Source organism: Eleginops maclovinus, chromosome 6 (assembly GCF_036324505.1).
Source record: "Eleginops maclovinus isolate JMC-PN-2008 ecotype Puerto Natales chromosome 6, JC_Emac_rtc_rv5, whole genome shotgun sequence".
Classification (NCBI taxonomy): domain Eukaryota; kingdom Metazoa; phylum Chordata; class Actinopteri; order Perciformes; family Eleginopidae; genus Eleginops; species Eleginops maclovinus.
The window spans coordinates 13,596,746-13,613,783 of NC_086354.1; the positions used below are offsets into that span (position 1 = coordinate 13,596,746).

Genomic DNA, 17,038 nt, shown 5'->3' on the forward strand with positions numbered 1-17,038 from the left:
AGAACACAGTGTCATACATAAAACAAGTATTTACACTTAATGATAGCTACTTAAAGCTACATCAAAAAGTATGCTAGTTGCACAAGTAGGAATGACTTCTGACATTAACTGTAAATAAAGCATGAGCAGCCTTATTGCACACTATGCAAGTTTATATGCATTTCACATCCTGGAGAAACTGCTTAACAGGTTTGATTCCAGTGACTGAGTTGTAAAATGTTGTTCAGATCTGCCGAAGACTCGACTCCAGATTTTCATGAAAAGGGAAAGGAAACATTTAGGCTAACATGAGATTAACATGAAACAGACCCTTAAACTGACTGAGGAGTGAAAGAAATGCAAGATGAAAGGGAGTCTAATGAAATATGTATCCACTTTTCCTAGCAGGTGTAGCCCATTTTCATTTTTCAGCTTTATTATGATTTGTTCACAGACGGGGACACTAGCATGATTCCAGCAATTAACCAAAACTACTTTTTGATAAAGCCTAAGCCCCTTTCCTTATGCCACTGAAAACAACACAAACATGCTTCAATCCATTTTGCGGTCTGAAATAAGTCAAAGGGAAATACTGAATAATTAAGATCAATTTATAAAAACATTTCTGAGAGGAGAAAAAACGTAATTTGTTCCATTGATAGACTGCATAGGGGTTGATTTAGGAGCAGACCCATGTCTGTTCATTTTGGCATTCAGATATCATAATCCATCATGGATCATACAAACAATACTCGGCTGGGCACGGTTAAAACCATATCCCTTTTTTTGTCCCTTCATTTCTCAAATTTAATGTTCCTCCTCCTCCAGAATACAATGGATGAATGACTGTTGGATTTGTGAATAAAGCCTTTGGGGACTACTTAATGGTGCGCTAGGAGCCATAGAGGCGAGGAGGAGGAAGGAGTGGAAGCAGAGGAGTGTCCAACACAGGGCGTAATGAGGAAAGAGGGTTGACTTGAATGAGGGAGTGATGAAGTGAGTTGGTGGTGAGACACGGGAGATGGAAAGCCAATTCCAACCTACTCTGGGCCGATATTAACCGTGTGAGTCACAACACAGAGACAAGCACACTAAGACGCTCACCCACTTATGCATTAAAAACACATATTAGGAACACACCCTGATCTCCCTCAGGTGTCGGATGGAAGCTCATCTTCCTCAGACATGCAAGTCTGGCCAATTTGGATGCTCAAACCCTCTTTCCCTCACGCTATGGCTTACCAATACTTCCTTATTTCTCCAAGAATGACCTTATTTTGGTCAAAATCCACCTGCATTTCCCTAAACAGTATCTCATTTGTAAACTGAACAAAAATGGATGTTTGACAATTTTACAAAAAAAAGAAAAGAGTCGCTCCTATGTTGTTTAACAGGAATTTTCTGATAAAGATTTTGACAGCCAGTTGCTGTTCACAAAACATGTGAGCTAGTGAAGATTAATATCTATGACTTATACACAACACACACAAAAACGCACACACTTGACTTGTGGGATCATTCTGGGAAGGAGGGCGCAGCAGAGTCAGACAGGACACTGGAAAGGCCAGGCTGGACCGACAAATCCCATCAGCCCCGCCAGACAGATTGTGTTCCAGAAAAGCCAAATTGTCTTGGACAGTGTACAAGCCCCAGGAGATGCGACTTTGTCTGAGATTACAGTGAGACTTCTTGGACCTCAAGCTTATTATGCTCACACAATAGTAGTGAGACTAATGAAGCTTAGTTTACTCCAAGAGTGTTTGTTAAGGATAGCTGAGAAGCACCCTCAGAAAAAGTGTAGTCAGAAAGTCATTCCATGAGAGATGAGATGGTGTTGGCGAGAAAAAAAGGGGTATTTATCTCAGTTTCATTTCATGCTAGTATGTCAAATTATAGCTGTGGAGACTGGCGGCAGGCTAATCTACACAGAGCTCATATTTGTTTAGGCTTTGAATGTAATATTGAGGAGCATTGATGGCTTGTGAAGAAGATTGAAGCTGTTGGGGAGCAGAAAAACAATGACGAAAAATAAATTAAAGGAAACTTATGGGGTATAGAAGAAGATGGAGAAGAATGTAGTGTTTATGGTTTCATTCTTTGGTGTGCACTCTTGGCAAGTGGGTTATCTTTGAGACATAAGGACTCCCTGTAGCATTCCTACTACCAGCATGCTGTTAAGCAAACAATGCTGGCAACGCATGGAGCACAGTCAGAGAGAGACACCAAGGAAGAAGAAGGGAGAGTTTTCAGAGAGCAGCAGTACAGTGTGAATCTCCAGGGCAAAAACCTGTTGACTCAACATTCTTTAAAAAGGCTAACCACATTACGCACCTGCCTGATAAAACCACATTCAAACACACCTGAGCACACTTTCTCTCTAACCTGGGTAACCATGAGCTCTCACTTCTCCTTCTCTAGGCCTAATTCTCTACTTCTCCTGTTTCTCACATATCCACGCTTAGTTGAGAGGGACAGATAAAAAGCAGAGCTAATTAGGGACGCTTCAAGTGTGACTTTATGACTGTGAGGGGCTTTGAGCTTTTCCCCTCCCTCCCCCCTCTTTCCCTTTGTTCTTTTCCCCCTTTTCCCCAGCGAGCCCGAGTCCTGCAAACTCGGAGGGATATACATTCAGCCCTTATGTGTCATGTCTATTCAGGAGACTCAAGAGGCGTAGATAAAACGCAAACATCCTTCGGACTCGCAGACTTACACACGCAATATATTCGCTCCCACTATTAGGTCCATAAACACGTTTCCACTCCACCCTGTATGATTAAATGAGACGTGTAGGGATGGATTCCGGATATCCTCCCTAATTTGAGCATGAGCTCATGGTGCGGTGCAATGTCATCCTGTGTCCAAGCATCAGCCTCTAGAGCAATAACCCTGTCGGTCAAAACATCTGCAGAGAAAAAAACAACGTGCAGACATGAAGTAAGAGAAATAATGATGTGAGAGAGGACAAGCTAACAAGATCACAGGCAAAAGTGAGAAAAAGTTCCAGACAAATGCAGAGAGATTGCAAAATAGATACAGGGGGTTTTATTCTGATAAAAGAATGGAGATAGGCAACCACAGGCAAGTGATTCATCATTCACATGCATACACACACACACACACATGCCCACACAAACACACATAAATCAGCACCTTTTAATCAATACGACAGTTGCCTTTATGTAGGGTGTGTTGTGTGAGCCACCCAGGATGATCCTGACAGTAAAAGTGAAGACAGCAAAGGAATTTTCATCTGGATTGGCTTATCAACAATAAGGCTTTAGGCTAGATATTCTCATCCATCTGTCTACGCCTAGAGGTCAGAATGAGAGACAGTGGTGTAAAGAGCAACAGACATGAAGAATACTGCCTACTGTAACCACAAAGGCAATCAGGGTCAGAGAGACAATTACAGTTGATTGATCTCAGACACCTGAGGGAGCTTGAGGGCACAAACACACCAACAAACCATAAAGTCAGTGTTTATTTTATCTCTTCGCCAATTGGTATGTCTCCAAGTCATCTCGTTCTTCATTCAACCATTAGCAGCTGAAGCCCTGAAGTATTTCTGAGCATCAGGATGAGTTTTTTTTCCTTTATCACTCATACACTCATGAATGTGCTGTCTCCCAGGACAGCAGGGGTGGGGGGGGGGGTGTTCTGGTGAGTTCCTGGATGATGAGACAAGAATCTGCTAATTATGTCGCCTCAATGAGGAAAGGCAACATCCTTGCCACGGACTCTCTCTCTCTCTCTCTCTCTCTCTCATGAAGTCCTTGTCCTTTTGTTAAAAGGGCACCTAAAGTTTATAATGATATGACTTTCACTTCTGAGAGATCTAGGCCAACAGAAAGGCACTTCTCTGAAAAGAGTTTGTCAACTCTTGTGAGGACAAGTCGAAACACTAGGTCAGGGCTTTTTTCACTGAGGGCCACATACAGAAAAAAATATACAGAGAGCTGGGCCACTTATAGAGGCGAATATTGCCTCATAAGTTAAGTTATAAGTTAGCGAAACACATCAAATGTAAGTGAATAATGCGCAATACTTGAAAACTTTCAGAAAAAAACAGCCTACATCCCATCTCTCTTTAGGGTTTCATTTATTTTGTTGGCAGCTCATTCCTGGAAACAGAAGCCTCAGATTGCTGATTGAAGTTATTGTTGTTGTTTTTTTATCACCTAAGATTTGTTAAAATGTTTTAAATTCTAAATGACTGAATTTATTTGAAAATTGGGCTCATTCATATATTTGAACATATGTATTTGAGAAGTACAATATAAGACAAGCAAAAGTATTGTATTATAATTTTAGAACTTGCAGAGGGCCGATTCAAAATGGCCTGCGGGCCGCATTTGGCCCCCGGGCCGTAGTATGGACACCCCTGCTTTAGGTGGTCGCAGTCCCTTGCATGGGTGGTAAATACTGTACATGCTCTCATGTCTTTGGTACAGATTTATGCACACACATACACACACAATGCATAAAATGGTGGAACACACACACACACACACACACACACACACACGTCATGGCCTTTAGCTGTGGGCTCATATCGGTGACACTAGTGATCAAAAGTGTCAGCATTTTCTTGACATCTGCTGCCCAGCAGTGCGAGTACACACTATACCCAGATACTGACTCTGTTGCTCATCATTCCCACCTGTCATGCATACGCACACACAAACAAATTTGGTTTGCCTGTACAACAACTTGCCAACAAGTGATTGCTGATTATTGGACTGAACAAGTTATTTTTATGAGGTTGTTGGAACTGATTAAAAGTAAGGCTCTGAACCAACAGATCTACTGATTAACGAGTAGGAGGGCAAACAGACGTATAGAGATTCAAGTTGCCAATCCATCTGTTCAACTTTGTCTTAGCCAATCAGAAGGCCACAGAAAGGTGTCCAGCCAGTAAGATTAGTCCAGATCTGATTGGCTAGAACAGGCTGACAGAGAAAAGCCATTGATGGCAGCTTTAAGCTGGACCAGCTTAGACTGGGCTCTGGGGTTCACACCTATCCACTATCAGGCCCCAACACTCATTACCTCGGAGTCTGTCTGTTCGTGTGTTAAGAGTTAGAGAGGGTTATCTATTTGTAGGTTTTGGAAAAGTTCAATGGTATGAGGAAAGATAGAGAAAAGAATATATTTTGGGGAAGGGAGGTTGTTATGTAAAAAGATGTAACCTGCTTGCATGATTTTAGGGTGTGGCAGTAGCAGGGTGAAAGTAGAAGGCAATATCTGGAGAATCCCAAAGATTATTGGTTCAGTTCCACTGTAAAGCTATGTTTGTGCAGCATGCCCATGAACCTGATCCTTCATATTTATACAGTATCAGTAACATTAGCGGAAAAAACTTCCATTGCATTAATAAATGTGGTCTGTGTTTATGGGGTCATACTCATGACATGACAACTCCCACACAAGACAAAGCACAGTAGGGCCTACAGAGCTGTCAAAACAAAGGCAGGCCAACGCAAACACTCACACACACACACACACACACACACACACACACACACACACACACACACACACACACACACACACACACACACACACACACACACACACACACACACACACACACACACACACACACACACACACACACACACACACACACACACACACAAACACACACACACACACACACACACACACACACACACACACACACACACACACACACACACACACACACACAGCATCTCCTTTCTAATGGGCTCGTCCTTTTGGCCAAACTTTAGAAATCAGCAGGAGTGATTTGAGTTAAAACAATAAAAGCTACAGTGGATGAAGAAAACACACATAGAAATTGCCTTTAGAAGATTTGCAGTATGACTTAAATGACATAGTGAAGGAACGCTGTAGAGAAAACAGTGGCCGCATCATGAAAGAATTATCCAATAAACAGATTAACAGCAGAAGAGTTTTTGGTCTGTAGACTAGTGGCTCCGTGGTGAAATGCACAAGGTGCCATCGGAAATATATACTGTACAAACAAAAAGGGGTAGGAGAAGAAAGCGACCCACAAACAATTTTCCACCAGTGAGCGTGTAAATAACTCTACCAGGGTATCAGCCAAAATCATATTCTCATTACTTCATGCAGTATATGAGACACTTGCTACTTCACATTCCACTTGAGGCACTCAGACAGCACAGAGACTGTCCTTAGAAGGCCTTGTACATTGAGGGCTAGTGACATCATCATTTTTCAGCACCACCATCCTCCAGTTTCTATTGTTATTCCATTGTTATTTTCCATCTTGGCCTTTTCTGGATATGTGAAACACCTGATCTTCATTCTCCTGACAGGCTCAGACATGAGGTAATACGGGAAAGATCTTAATGATGATGAAAAAGACAAATACCAGAAACACTTCTCGAACATAGTTATATTCAAGTAAACTGTGTGGAAGAACTCTGTAAGGGGGCTAATTTCCATTCTGTGAAAATGTATCTATAGTAATTTGCATATAGGGACTGGACTTGCATATCTTGGTGGTGCTTTGCTACATTAAACACTGTAGTTAAACATGACAGTAACTATCTCCATGACAACACTTTTCTAAAATAATACTCTCTCAAGGGTCTGTTCCCTAAACAGTTTTAATCTCAATTACACCTTTTTTAAACATAGAATATGAATTGGACATCCATCATAAAACACAGCATGGCTTTTAACCAATCCATTGTCTTATAAAACTAATTGCATGGTACCAAAATTCCTGTAGGACTAAAAACATCCAAAGCATGTCCCCGCCCTCTGTGGGATTGTGTTCGGAGTTTTCGTGGAGGAAAAACTTGGTCTATTTCGGAAATTTTCAAATTTAAATGACACAGCAATCAGTAGAGGAAGAGGAAAGACAAGCTTGGGCAAATAGTGCATTGCTTGATTCAGTTGGGCGTAGCACAAATCCCTTTGGCAGGCAAGACCTAGCTCAAACAGGCTTTGTATCTACAGCAGGGTCTGTTTATTTGGAACTCAGACATCTGAACTGACCGGGCTACCAAAGAGGCAGCACAAGGAAAAACAATCTTCAGAAATAAACACTAACCAACAAACAAAAAGAATCACTGTGCACGGATTGTTTCACTTTCCAAAACTACTGTAATCTGTTCAAGGATTCCAGTAATTGTTTTGCTGTCCTGACAGCGGGGTCACATAATGACAAAGCAGATCATCTCCCAACAAACACTGGAGGCCGGAAAAAAGGCCTCTATACCCTCTTTTCCCTTTTACCCTCAGTGATCACTCTCTGTAGTTCTGTTGCTGCCAAACCCACAGAAGAAAGGGGAGGGGAGGGGAGTGAAGCCATGCCCATTTCCTGAGTTGCACACTTGCCTGCAAGCCAGCTACAGTGACCCTATGGAACTGAATAAAAAACGTTCTTCACAAGATATTGGACAAATAAATATTCTTTGGAAGCAAGAAAACAAACACAAGTATTTTGTTTTTATTGCTGAATTTTGAATATGAATAAGGGCCACAAGTTCAGTGACAGGTCAGCATTAAGCTGAGTCAAGTTTTAAATTAAATACTTTGCAGAAGCAAGCATCTTATTAGTCTCATATACTGGTAGGTACAACATGTACCAGATAGTGAGATGACCTCACCAACCACACATCATCTCTTTCCCATCCATATACAACAACTCAGTGGATCAGGCCAATCCTATCAAACCCCCATCTGGCCCCATTGTCCGACCGCTTACCCTGGAAGGCATCCGAGTGGCCGGAGATGAGGTGCTCAAGCTCATAACTGTAGGACTGAATGTTGAGGAGGGTTTCTCTTTTTACAGCCAACTGGTAGCTCTCCTCCATCTTCCGGGTGCAGCAGGACGGACCCTGGTGCTTACAGACCATCAGATCCACATCTAGGAAAGACAAGCATAAGGACACATGTTATATTTCTTTAATTGTTTGATATCAGCATTTATCCCATTTTCTCTTATCCAGTGACATAGATATACAATTCTACACTGCTCGGCAAATATGTGTGAGTATTTGTATAGTGTCCTGAGTATGCACATAGATAGACGGGCCATAACTCCATAACTCCATTGGGAGACAGAGGAGGCACCATGGGAGGGTGAGAAAGTAGACCAAGAATTCATCCTCGTTTGCTGCTAAAAATACTGTCCCTGCTAAATATATAAATACCTTTGGCTCATACAATTGCACACATGTCATCAAGATATACATTTGCACATGTATGTATACTGTGCCATAAAAACACATGCATGCACTTGCGTTTTGCAATATGAGCATACACACGGACAAACACACGCATGTGCCGTAAATTGTGTGAAATCACCTTTAGAGTAAGACAGTTATTAGCTATAATACTGAAGCTAAGATCAACCACATGAAAGCAATGACCTAACTGCAAATAATATGATCCAAGGAACAGCTCAATCAGGCACAGTTACATCAGGGGTCCACCCTGCCAGTGTCACCTGCTTCTCACCATCGCTGCACGTATAAACACTGTAATGACATCACTGAGACCGCACACAATTAGCATGGGCTATTAAGATGGTCCTTTCCCACACATTTCCTTGCACAGGGACATTTCCATAATGCAGAAGTCTGATATGATAACTCATTTTACGGGGGTCAGGCTGGACAGGGGTGGCGGAAGGCAGGTGTTGTAACCAGAGCCTAAAGCACGGCCTTAGGGCAGACCGCAAGATCAGTGCCTCACTGTCCAAATCCCTCCATGAAACACAATAGGGTTGCATTCTCAATCCCTCTTTCCCTTTCTGCTCCCTCTCTCCCATTTGCCTGGCATATCCCAGTGAGGCCTGGGTGTCTCTTAATTACCCAGCGAGGCTCCATTTGTTCCCATCCCAGAGCCAGACGAGTGAAGTCATCACTGCCTGTCCTGTCCCTTACAGCTCATTATCTCCGAGCTGTCCACTCCCTGCTGACACCTTTAGGGCTGTATAGTGGGGGACGGGTCTTTTTGTAGCTTACCTTGACCATCCATGTTTTAAGATGGCATCATACCAAATTTAACAGGGTACAATGTAGGCAGCTGTTTTGAGTTTACATCTGCTACTTTTCAATATCCTACTAGGCTTAAAAGTGCTATTATCCAAACATTTTTAATGAGCATGATACAAAATAAAAAAACAGTTTCAAAATGTGCTTAAACCTACAAAAACAAACTTTTAAATACATCTTGTTAGAACTTCTCCTTTGTTTTTAGTGTGCAGTCGTGGCCAGAACTCCCTTGTAAAATAGGATCTCATTTAAACCTAAAAAAAAATAATAAAAAACTTTTCAATTTACAAGTAATTCCAAAAATGTGGAATTACTTGTAAAAAATGCCAAAAGAACAAGTGAATTCTAGTAAGAGTCCAGCTCATTCTGGGGTTGAATGTCATCATACTTTGACCATTTAGTTTAATGATCCCTGTTTATTAAAATGATCTCATTTAATATGACCTCATCAATCAAGAGATGCAACTCAAAAACACATTTCCACTACTTTTTGGGGGGGTAGCTTCCACTGTGCAGGACAGATTTGGTAGAATAAATGTGTTGTCTGCCAAAATGACATGCAACAACAAACAATAAAGGCCTTCTTTCATCGTTATCCAACATATCATATTGTTTAGATGTCCACAAACTACTGAAAAAAGGACATGTTTGTCAATCACTTCATAATTCTGAAGTCTTAATGTGAAACTCTTAATGTAAATATCAAATAACGTATTAACTCAACTCTTAGAAAGCTGAAGGACACATGGGAAACATTAGGCACTTGTCAAATATTACTTGCCTGTTGAAAGCATAATATATTGTTTTAATTGTTTTAGGTTGTCATATGTCCATATTTGGCGTGTGTCCTCTCTCCTCCTCTGTCCCTGACCCTATTTTCCTCACTGGCTGGCTCTTTCTCTCCTTTGTGTTTGTGTGTTATCTGTGATATGAAACTAATATCCAGGGACTCAAAGTGGAATCCAGCCTGGCCTCTCCGTCCCTTGCGAGTAGCTCATGGAGTAAGTGATACTCAGAAAGACTTTGGCTGTTAAAGCCACCACAGCAGTCAGGACAAGCTGACTGTGTCACGAATATATCAGGCCCCTTTCTGGAATCGTTAAACCATGTCACTTTTTGAATGAACATATTATTAAATTGGCTTTCAAGATATATGAAAATAGTTTACCTACAGTATACAGTAACAGCGTTTCAGTGGCTAATTCCTGAAGTGTTTGAGTAAAACATGTTTTATTTGAAACCACACTATTATTTGACATTTTCATACAGGCTGCAACCCTATAAAAAAGGTTTTGTTTTTATTGTTTGATGAAAATAAACCATTTTGTGTGGCTTAAAAGGTATTTAATGTTAATGAAAAAAAAGAAGAACCAAGCATCTATAAAAGTAAAATATGTACACAGATTCAAACTGAGGTAGGCACCTTTGGCAACAGCAAAGGTTGTGAACATCTGGACAATTTTTCCCCATTATTTTCAAAAAACTACCCAAGCTCTGTTAAATTGCTCAGGGACCATGACTCATCAATAATTTTCAAGTCCTGCTTCAAATGTTTGAATTTCTAGATGGGAATGGTCTCTGACTTGACTTAGGCTGAGATCAGCATGACTGCATTTAAGACATTCCTGCATACATTTGGCTTTATGTTATTTGTTAATTTAAAAGTCAACATGACATTTGAGTTGCCTTCAACTTTGCTTTCTCTTTGCCGCTCTACCATAAAGTTATTGTATGCACCGTTCATGTACTTCACAGAGGTGTCATGGTGCCCTCAATCACTAATGCAATACTCACACAGACAACTTCAACTACATTTGTGTAGTTCAAGCTTTAAATACAGTGTACATCTTGTTGTATGCATCACATCACTGGTAATTAACCTTGTTAATGTCCATGCTGACATGTTCACCCAAAAAGTTATATTACATTTTGTTGACCGTCCAGATACTGGTACATTTTACAGACACCACACCTTGATTACTCCTCGGTAATGTCTTTTCAACCATTACACCCTTCTAATGGCAGCCAGCTATGTCTATGATAATAAAGATGTGGGAATACTGTAAATATGTATACTGTTATACTTTATACTCTTAATAACTTTTAGGAAACAATATAGGAAACAATAACAGGGATATGCATAATGTGTGGGAGGAGACTTTTGTAGCAGCACTTTCCCCAGAATATGTTTCTTATTTTACAATTTTCAAAGTTTCTCAATACCTGACAATGTTAATTTGTCTACAAGGCGTAGCTATTTATCTGATTTCACATATCAACTCTTGGCTTTAATATGAGTTTGTATTGGCTTGAATAAGCCAAAAGGACTGAACTCCACTCGTCCTTTGTACTTAGTGGCTAATGTGAATACTATTCATTCTGACTGGCTAAACCTTAACACACTTTGCTCTCCAGACTGGATGTCAACTCTGAATCCTAATTCCCTTAATCGTCCTCAGGTGACAAATACCTCTGGAGTAATTTGCCGTATTAAAGCCATGGCTCAGGGGTCTTGATTTGCTAGTCACAATCCCTTCAGCAACACCTCAGTGCCCTTCACTGCACAAGTCAAAACTCCAGAGAGGTGAAACTCTACCACTGTATAATTGCCCAGCTAACTCACATGCCATTCTCAAAATGTGGTACTACAGTAACAGAGATGAGTGCAGTATACTGCAGATAAGATGGTTAACGTACTTTTCAAACACACGTGCATAAACTCTTGCACCCAGAAAATGATCTATATACAGCTCACATCTCCTCAACATGGTGTGGAAATGTTGTTGATGATGGTGAGGGTTGTGGGTTCCTAATGCTGCCGCTTTTTTTTTTTTCGGAGAACAAGAATAACTTTGTTAGAAAGTAGCCAATTAATGCAGTAACCCTTCCCCTGCCTCAGGAAGCCAGCTCGCTTTGAAGATCACAGATCCACTGAAAATACAGGATATTTACTTTACAGAGATTTGCTGTGTTTTGGATGGACCATGTTGAATGAAAACACATCTCAAAATGGTATATGCCACATACCTGCATTTTTGGACAACCTTGAAACTACTGGAATGTTTAGCTTTCGCAAACCCTGAGCTAGAAAGGCCTTAAGTGATTGGCAAAGGTACCAAAGTCCCTCCAGAGGGCAGAGGTTGGACAGGAAGAGCTTCGAAAGAGGCTGGCGGGTTGATAGATGCAGACCTGTTGAAGCTGCAGTATCAGAGGTGTGCTCAGCCACTAACTGGCAGAGTAATTATGATAGCATTTAAAATACTCTGTTAAACACTCCCTCTCAGGAACCAGCTCTCCTTTCATGCACTATTTCTGTTCTAAAACACAGAAAGCCCATCTTGTCTAAATGGTTATATTATTGGAGATGTAGATTATATATTTGGCAGTGTACTTAGATCATAAAATGAGCTTCAACCACAGTAGAATTCAAGGAGTGTAAGGAAGCACACAATCAGCTCAAAAACTAGACTAAAGCTGAAATCCAATAAGAGATGTTGCATAGAGACCGACTCAGACAGTAATTAGCTTCATACTGGGAAAACACTAGGAAGGCTGGAGCGTTTGTATTAAGATAGAGAAAGAGCATCTGGGGTGCTTGTCAGTTCTTTAATCTACCTTCTTTTTACTCAAAGACGTCAGGGTTTTTTCTTTTATTTACCACCAATGGATTTAGTTTTTTTAATGTTCTTGTGTGAATTTATTTGAGTAGGTGATCGAAAGGACAGGGAAAGAAAAGAAATGCCAAATCATTTTAGGTGTGAACGGAGTTCAGTAGCTGTTCAACATATGCATGCTCTCTAAGTGAGAGTTAAAAAGGGAATCACAGATAACTACAGCCAATCAAAGAACACAAAGAGCTTTGAGAGCTTGCCATGGCTTTTAAACATTGTTACTGGTTAAGGATGTGGCGACATGTGATAACACGGTGTGTTCCCATCCCCTTGCTATTAACACATGACCCTGCTTCCCTTGTGTTTAATATAACACACTGTCATTTCTAAAAAAGGTTTTTAATGACTCAGAGTGGCAGTAGAGTAATAAGTTTAACAAAGTGTTTTGTTGTTTGGTATGCACACAATCAGATAAGCCCTGCTCAATCAGATCAGAGTTTTAAAAGAGCTGGAAAATTGGTTGATCATATCTCAGGACATTATCCAAGAAGCCAGCTGTAGAATTACTGCGTCTGTGAGCAGCATTGCTAGCTGTCTGCTTTCAAAATGATCTATCTCCAAAGGGCTAAATCAGCACCCTGTAGTAATTTCAATATGGAGTCTTTGGCTGTGTACCACAGTACCAAAGTGGTCATAACTTTTAAAAATAATCACAGGATAAGCAACTTCATGTCACTGATTATTCAAGTTCCTTTAAAGCTGAATCTGGCATGGAGATAAAGTCACTCTTTATAAAGTGTGGCCCAGAGAACACATTTAATGCCTGGAAAGAAAACATTTGTTTCTGAAATAATTCCATACAAGGACATCCAGTATTGGTAAAATACTCCCCAGACATTAAATGACCATTCAATAAAACAGCTTCAGCAGACATATGTAGTTAAGTATTTTTCTATAAATGATGAGTGCCTATAAACGGCACTCCAATTCATTTATGGGACTTAATATTCCTATTAACAGTACATAAACAAAAGTTATAGTATAAATCTAATCGGTTAGGACACCTACAGTAGTTAAAACATTAATTACGTTATTGCAACATTTGATATTTTCCTACTTAAGTAAAGAATGTTAGTACTTGTGCAACCTCATTGAGCCAATGGGATACATTCATATGGCATGATCAGTACGTATTCTTGTCGTTTTTGTTGAATCAAAAACAGAAATATTCATCCGTACTGTAAAAGTGTGATTCTTTTCATGTGGGATCATATCCAAATGGCTAACTCTTAAGTTCCCCGCTGCCACACTCCTGGCGCTTAGTAGGAAATCAGTTTGCCACACATGAATGAAACGCAGCACTGTATCCTAAAACAAACATCAGACTGTGAAAAGGGCTGAAGTTTTGCCACTTCAAATTTCAAGAGTTGCTTTTATTGGCATTTGATCTGAGAACTGAAACAGAGTAGCATAATTGTGTACACACACACACATATACACCAAATCTCCCACTCAAACACCGCCTTCCATGGTTAGCGCTTTGAAGACAAGATTGCGCCTGACCCAAAACAACCTCTCTAGGTTAAATACAAATAAAAAACAAAATAAGATTGAAGCCCAAAATGTACTGGTGAAGTGACAGCAATGTTTGATTAGCTGTGAAGGGCAGAGAGGTTTTGGAGAGTAAATGCAGTTCAACACATCTTTTACACACAAATATTTATTTCAATTAATAGTCCGGACCAAAAAGCTGCAGTTTGTATCTGCATCATAGCAGCCCAGTTTTACAAAAATGTTATGGAGGGTGCGTCTCAGAAATAAAATATAGAAGTGGGGGGGAAAAAATTATTAAAGAGTAATGACTGTTCCATAGGCTTCACATCATACTGCGTGTATGCTGCTATTTGCTCACAGTCAGGTAAAATGCCCATCAACAGCTGGTATTGTAGGCTGGGATACTTATAGGTAGCTTCTGCCAATACACTGCAGACTGTAAAATCTTGTCACGCAAGCCTGTTGCTCTAGACGCCTGACATCCTAAGAAAAGCGATGTCCTTCCCAAAACTACTGCTTGCAATAAAGTTGACATCCTCTGTTGCTAGTAGTGACACCCTGCTAAACAAACATATCAAGTGGTTTGGATGCACCTCTAGGTATGTTAACCACTCAGCTATCTATTGCTCTTCTCACTGTTACAGCTTGCATACTCAGACTGGGTCATACACAAGCTGCCAACAACCTGCATGCAACACTTTTGCTGTTGGGATAATTATACAATTACCTACTGTATTTCAGTATTTGCCAGGAAACATGCATTAGTAGCCTTCTGAAAGACTCACAATAAAAGGAGGAAATGTATAGAAACTATAGTAAAAACATAATAATTTACACTGAATACTCACATTGTTTTTCAGAGTTATGCAAATAAAAATGGCCCCTCAAAGAAAAAATATGACATAATGTTTTAAAAGTTTCTCACTATGCTTGCAGAAAAGCTGTTAAGCAAACTAAGCATAGTTGAACTAAAGCCTAAAAATGCATTTTGCCTCCAAAACAGATTTGGATCTAATGTTTATACTCGTAAAAAAAAACGTTTCCCCAGTGTGCAAGAGGAAAGCACATAACACAAAATCTTCAAGGCTTTTGATGCTGCTTTCAAGCATCGCACTTGCAAAAATCTGACAAACTAAAAAAAGAAATTGGGCACCAGTCAGCAGAGGTGCCGAACAACTCTGTAGGCGTGGTGTGGTTCTTAAGCTCGAGGGCATGCACTCTTAAGGGCCTATGCCACTCAAATTATCTAAAGACACTGGGGCATAAGAGCTGTTGGTGGCTTGTTCACATCATTCTCTCCTCCTGTTGTGGACACAATATTGTTGAATCTTTATCCACAAAGATTAAATCATATGAGACCTTGTCATCACACTACCCTGGTTCTAGATCAAAATCTCAGTAGGTTGTGTCAAAGATACGCAACAACTAGCGTGTGAAGGTTCAAGTTGTTGTAAAAGTCATGAGGCTGTGCAAGTACAATAAAACAATTTTGGGATGTTCAGAACAACGATGGACATGATGCCTGGAATTATGAAAAGGGATTGACAGACAATCATCACTTCATTTAGATTTCGACAAAAAAATGATGACCAATAACTTTCCCAACATAAAACAGATATTGTTGGGTCAAACTGACATGAATAATGACAAAAGTGAAGATAGAAAGAACTATCAATTCTGTATCTCTCTCTGCTGCTTGCCACTTCACTGGGCTTAGTTTTGCTGTTGGGAGATCACTCACAGTAAGTGTGCTGGCCCACGTGTGCTTTTGACAGACATACAGAATGGCTTGAAGCATTGGAAATAATCAAAGGTTTTTTTCTTCTTTTTAAATTTTAAGCATTAATAACTATTAAATACATTTGCACGTGGTAGGTTGTTTGCTGACATCGATATGATTGTAGTTTAAGTTAAATGCCCAACCACTCTCTGCTGATCCATTAATAAACTGACTGCAGATCCAATAACAAAATGTGATGTCTGAGCAACACTTCAGCCAAAGTGCACTTCACCATGATGTGCCTAACCCACTGGCTCACCTGTGCCAGGTGTCTCCGGTACGCGGTGCAGCGGCCCGACCTGCCGCAGCTGGAAGGCGGTCTTCACTTCATGACAGCTGTACGCGTCCACGTCGATCAAATTCACCGCAAATATGACCGCTGACAAAATCCAAAAGGATTCGCAAGAGTTTACGCGTGGGCATATTCCTCGGGACATTGCCGCATCTCACACCAGGTACCCTTGTGGATCTGTAGCCTGGCTGCAAACTGTGTGACAGTGTTGAAAATAGACTGCACTCAAGTACAATGAAGCGACGATGAGTTCAAACATCTGTCTAACGTTTCCGTCTGATTTTCACATAATTGGTTGGGATGAGAGCTTCGGGTCTTCTCTTGGAAAGAGGGAGAGCGGTGTGGGCTAGAGCCAGTCTGTCCCGCGCTCAACACTTTGCAGTGGTCGGCTGTCTGCGTCTGCATGCCTGTTTCCAAAGCCTTGCGCACACTCCCCTCCCTTTCTGTTTACTTACCCCAACTAAAACTCACTACACTATCCCTATAGGGACTTGCAGTGTCGGTAGCTTTTTAACACCATTTTAAATCACAACTACTGAACAATTTCCGGTGGTATTAATGCATAAACAAAAACATTATCCGTACGTATTTTACCCACGATATTCGCATTGTAATTGAATGTTTTGTTGTTACTTTTTTTGTCCCTTTATAGTAAAAGGGTTACAACTGAATATAAAACACATCATTACACTCACCTTTCCCCTAAATATTTTGTTTATTTTAGTTTCACAGCCAAAGATCATTCCACTTCTCCACTGAAACTAATGGATATAAGTGCATTCACTGCTACAGGTGAAAAACAATA

General features: G+C 40.5%; 1 protein-coding gene across 2 annotated transcripts in view; it reads right to left on the minus strand.

Moving 5' to 3' along the window:
* LOC134865389 (glypican-5-like) overlaps window positions 1-16,609 on the minus strand; it is an 89,333-nt gene extending 72,724 nt beyond the window's left edge. For both annotated transcript variants that reach the window (XM_063884878.1, XM_063884877.1), the window contains exons 1-2: window positions 16,201-16,609; window positions 7,703-7,864 (exon numbers count right to left, since the gene is read on the minus strand). In XM_063884878.1, coding sequence (XP_063740948.1) covers window positions 7,703-7,864; window positions 16,201-16,378 — 340 coding nt within the window. In that variant the 5' untranslated portion in view covers window positions 16,379-16,609. The remainder of the gene's footprint in view (window positions 1-7,702; window positions 7,865-16,200) is intronic.
* Window positions 16,610-17,038: the final 429 nt, after the last annotated feature.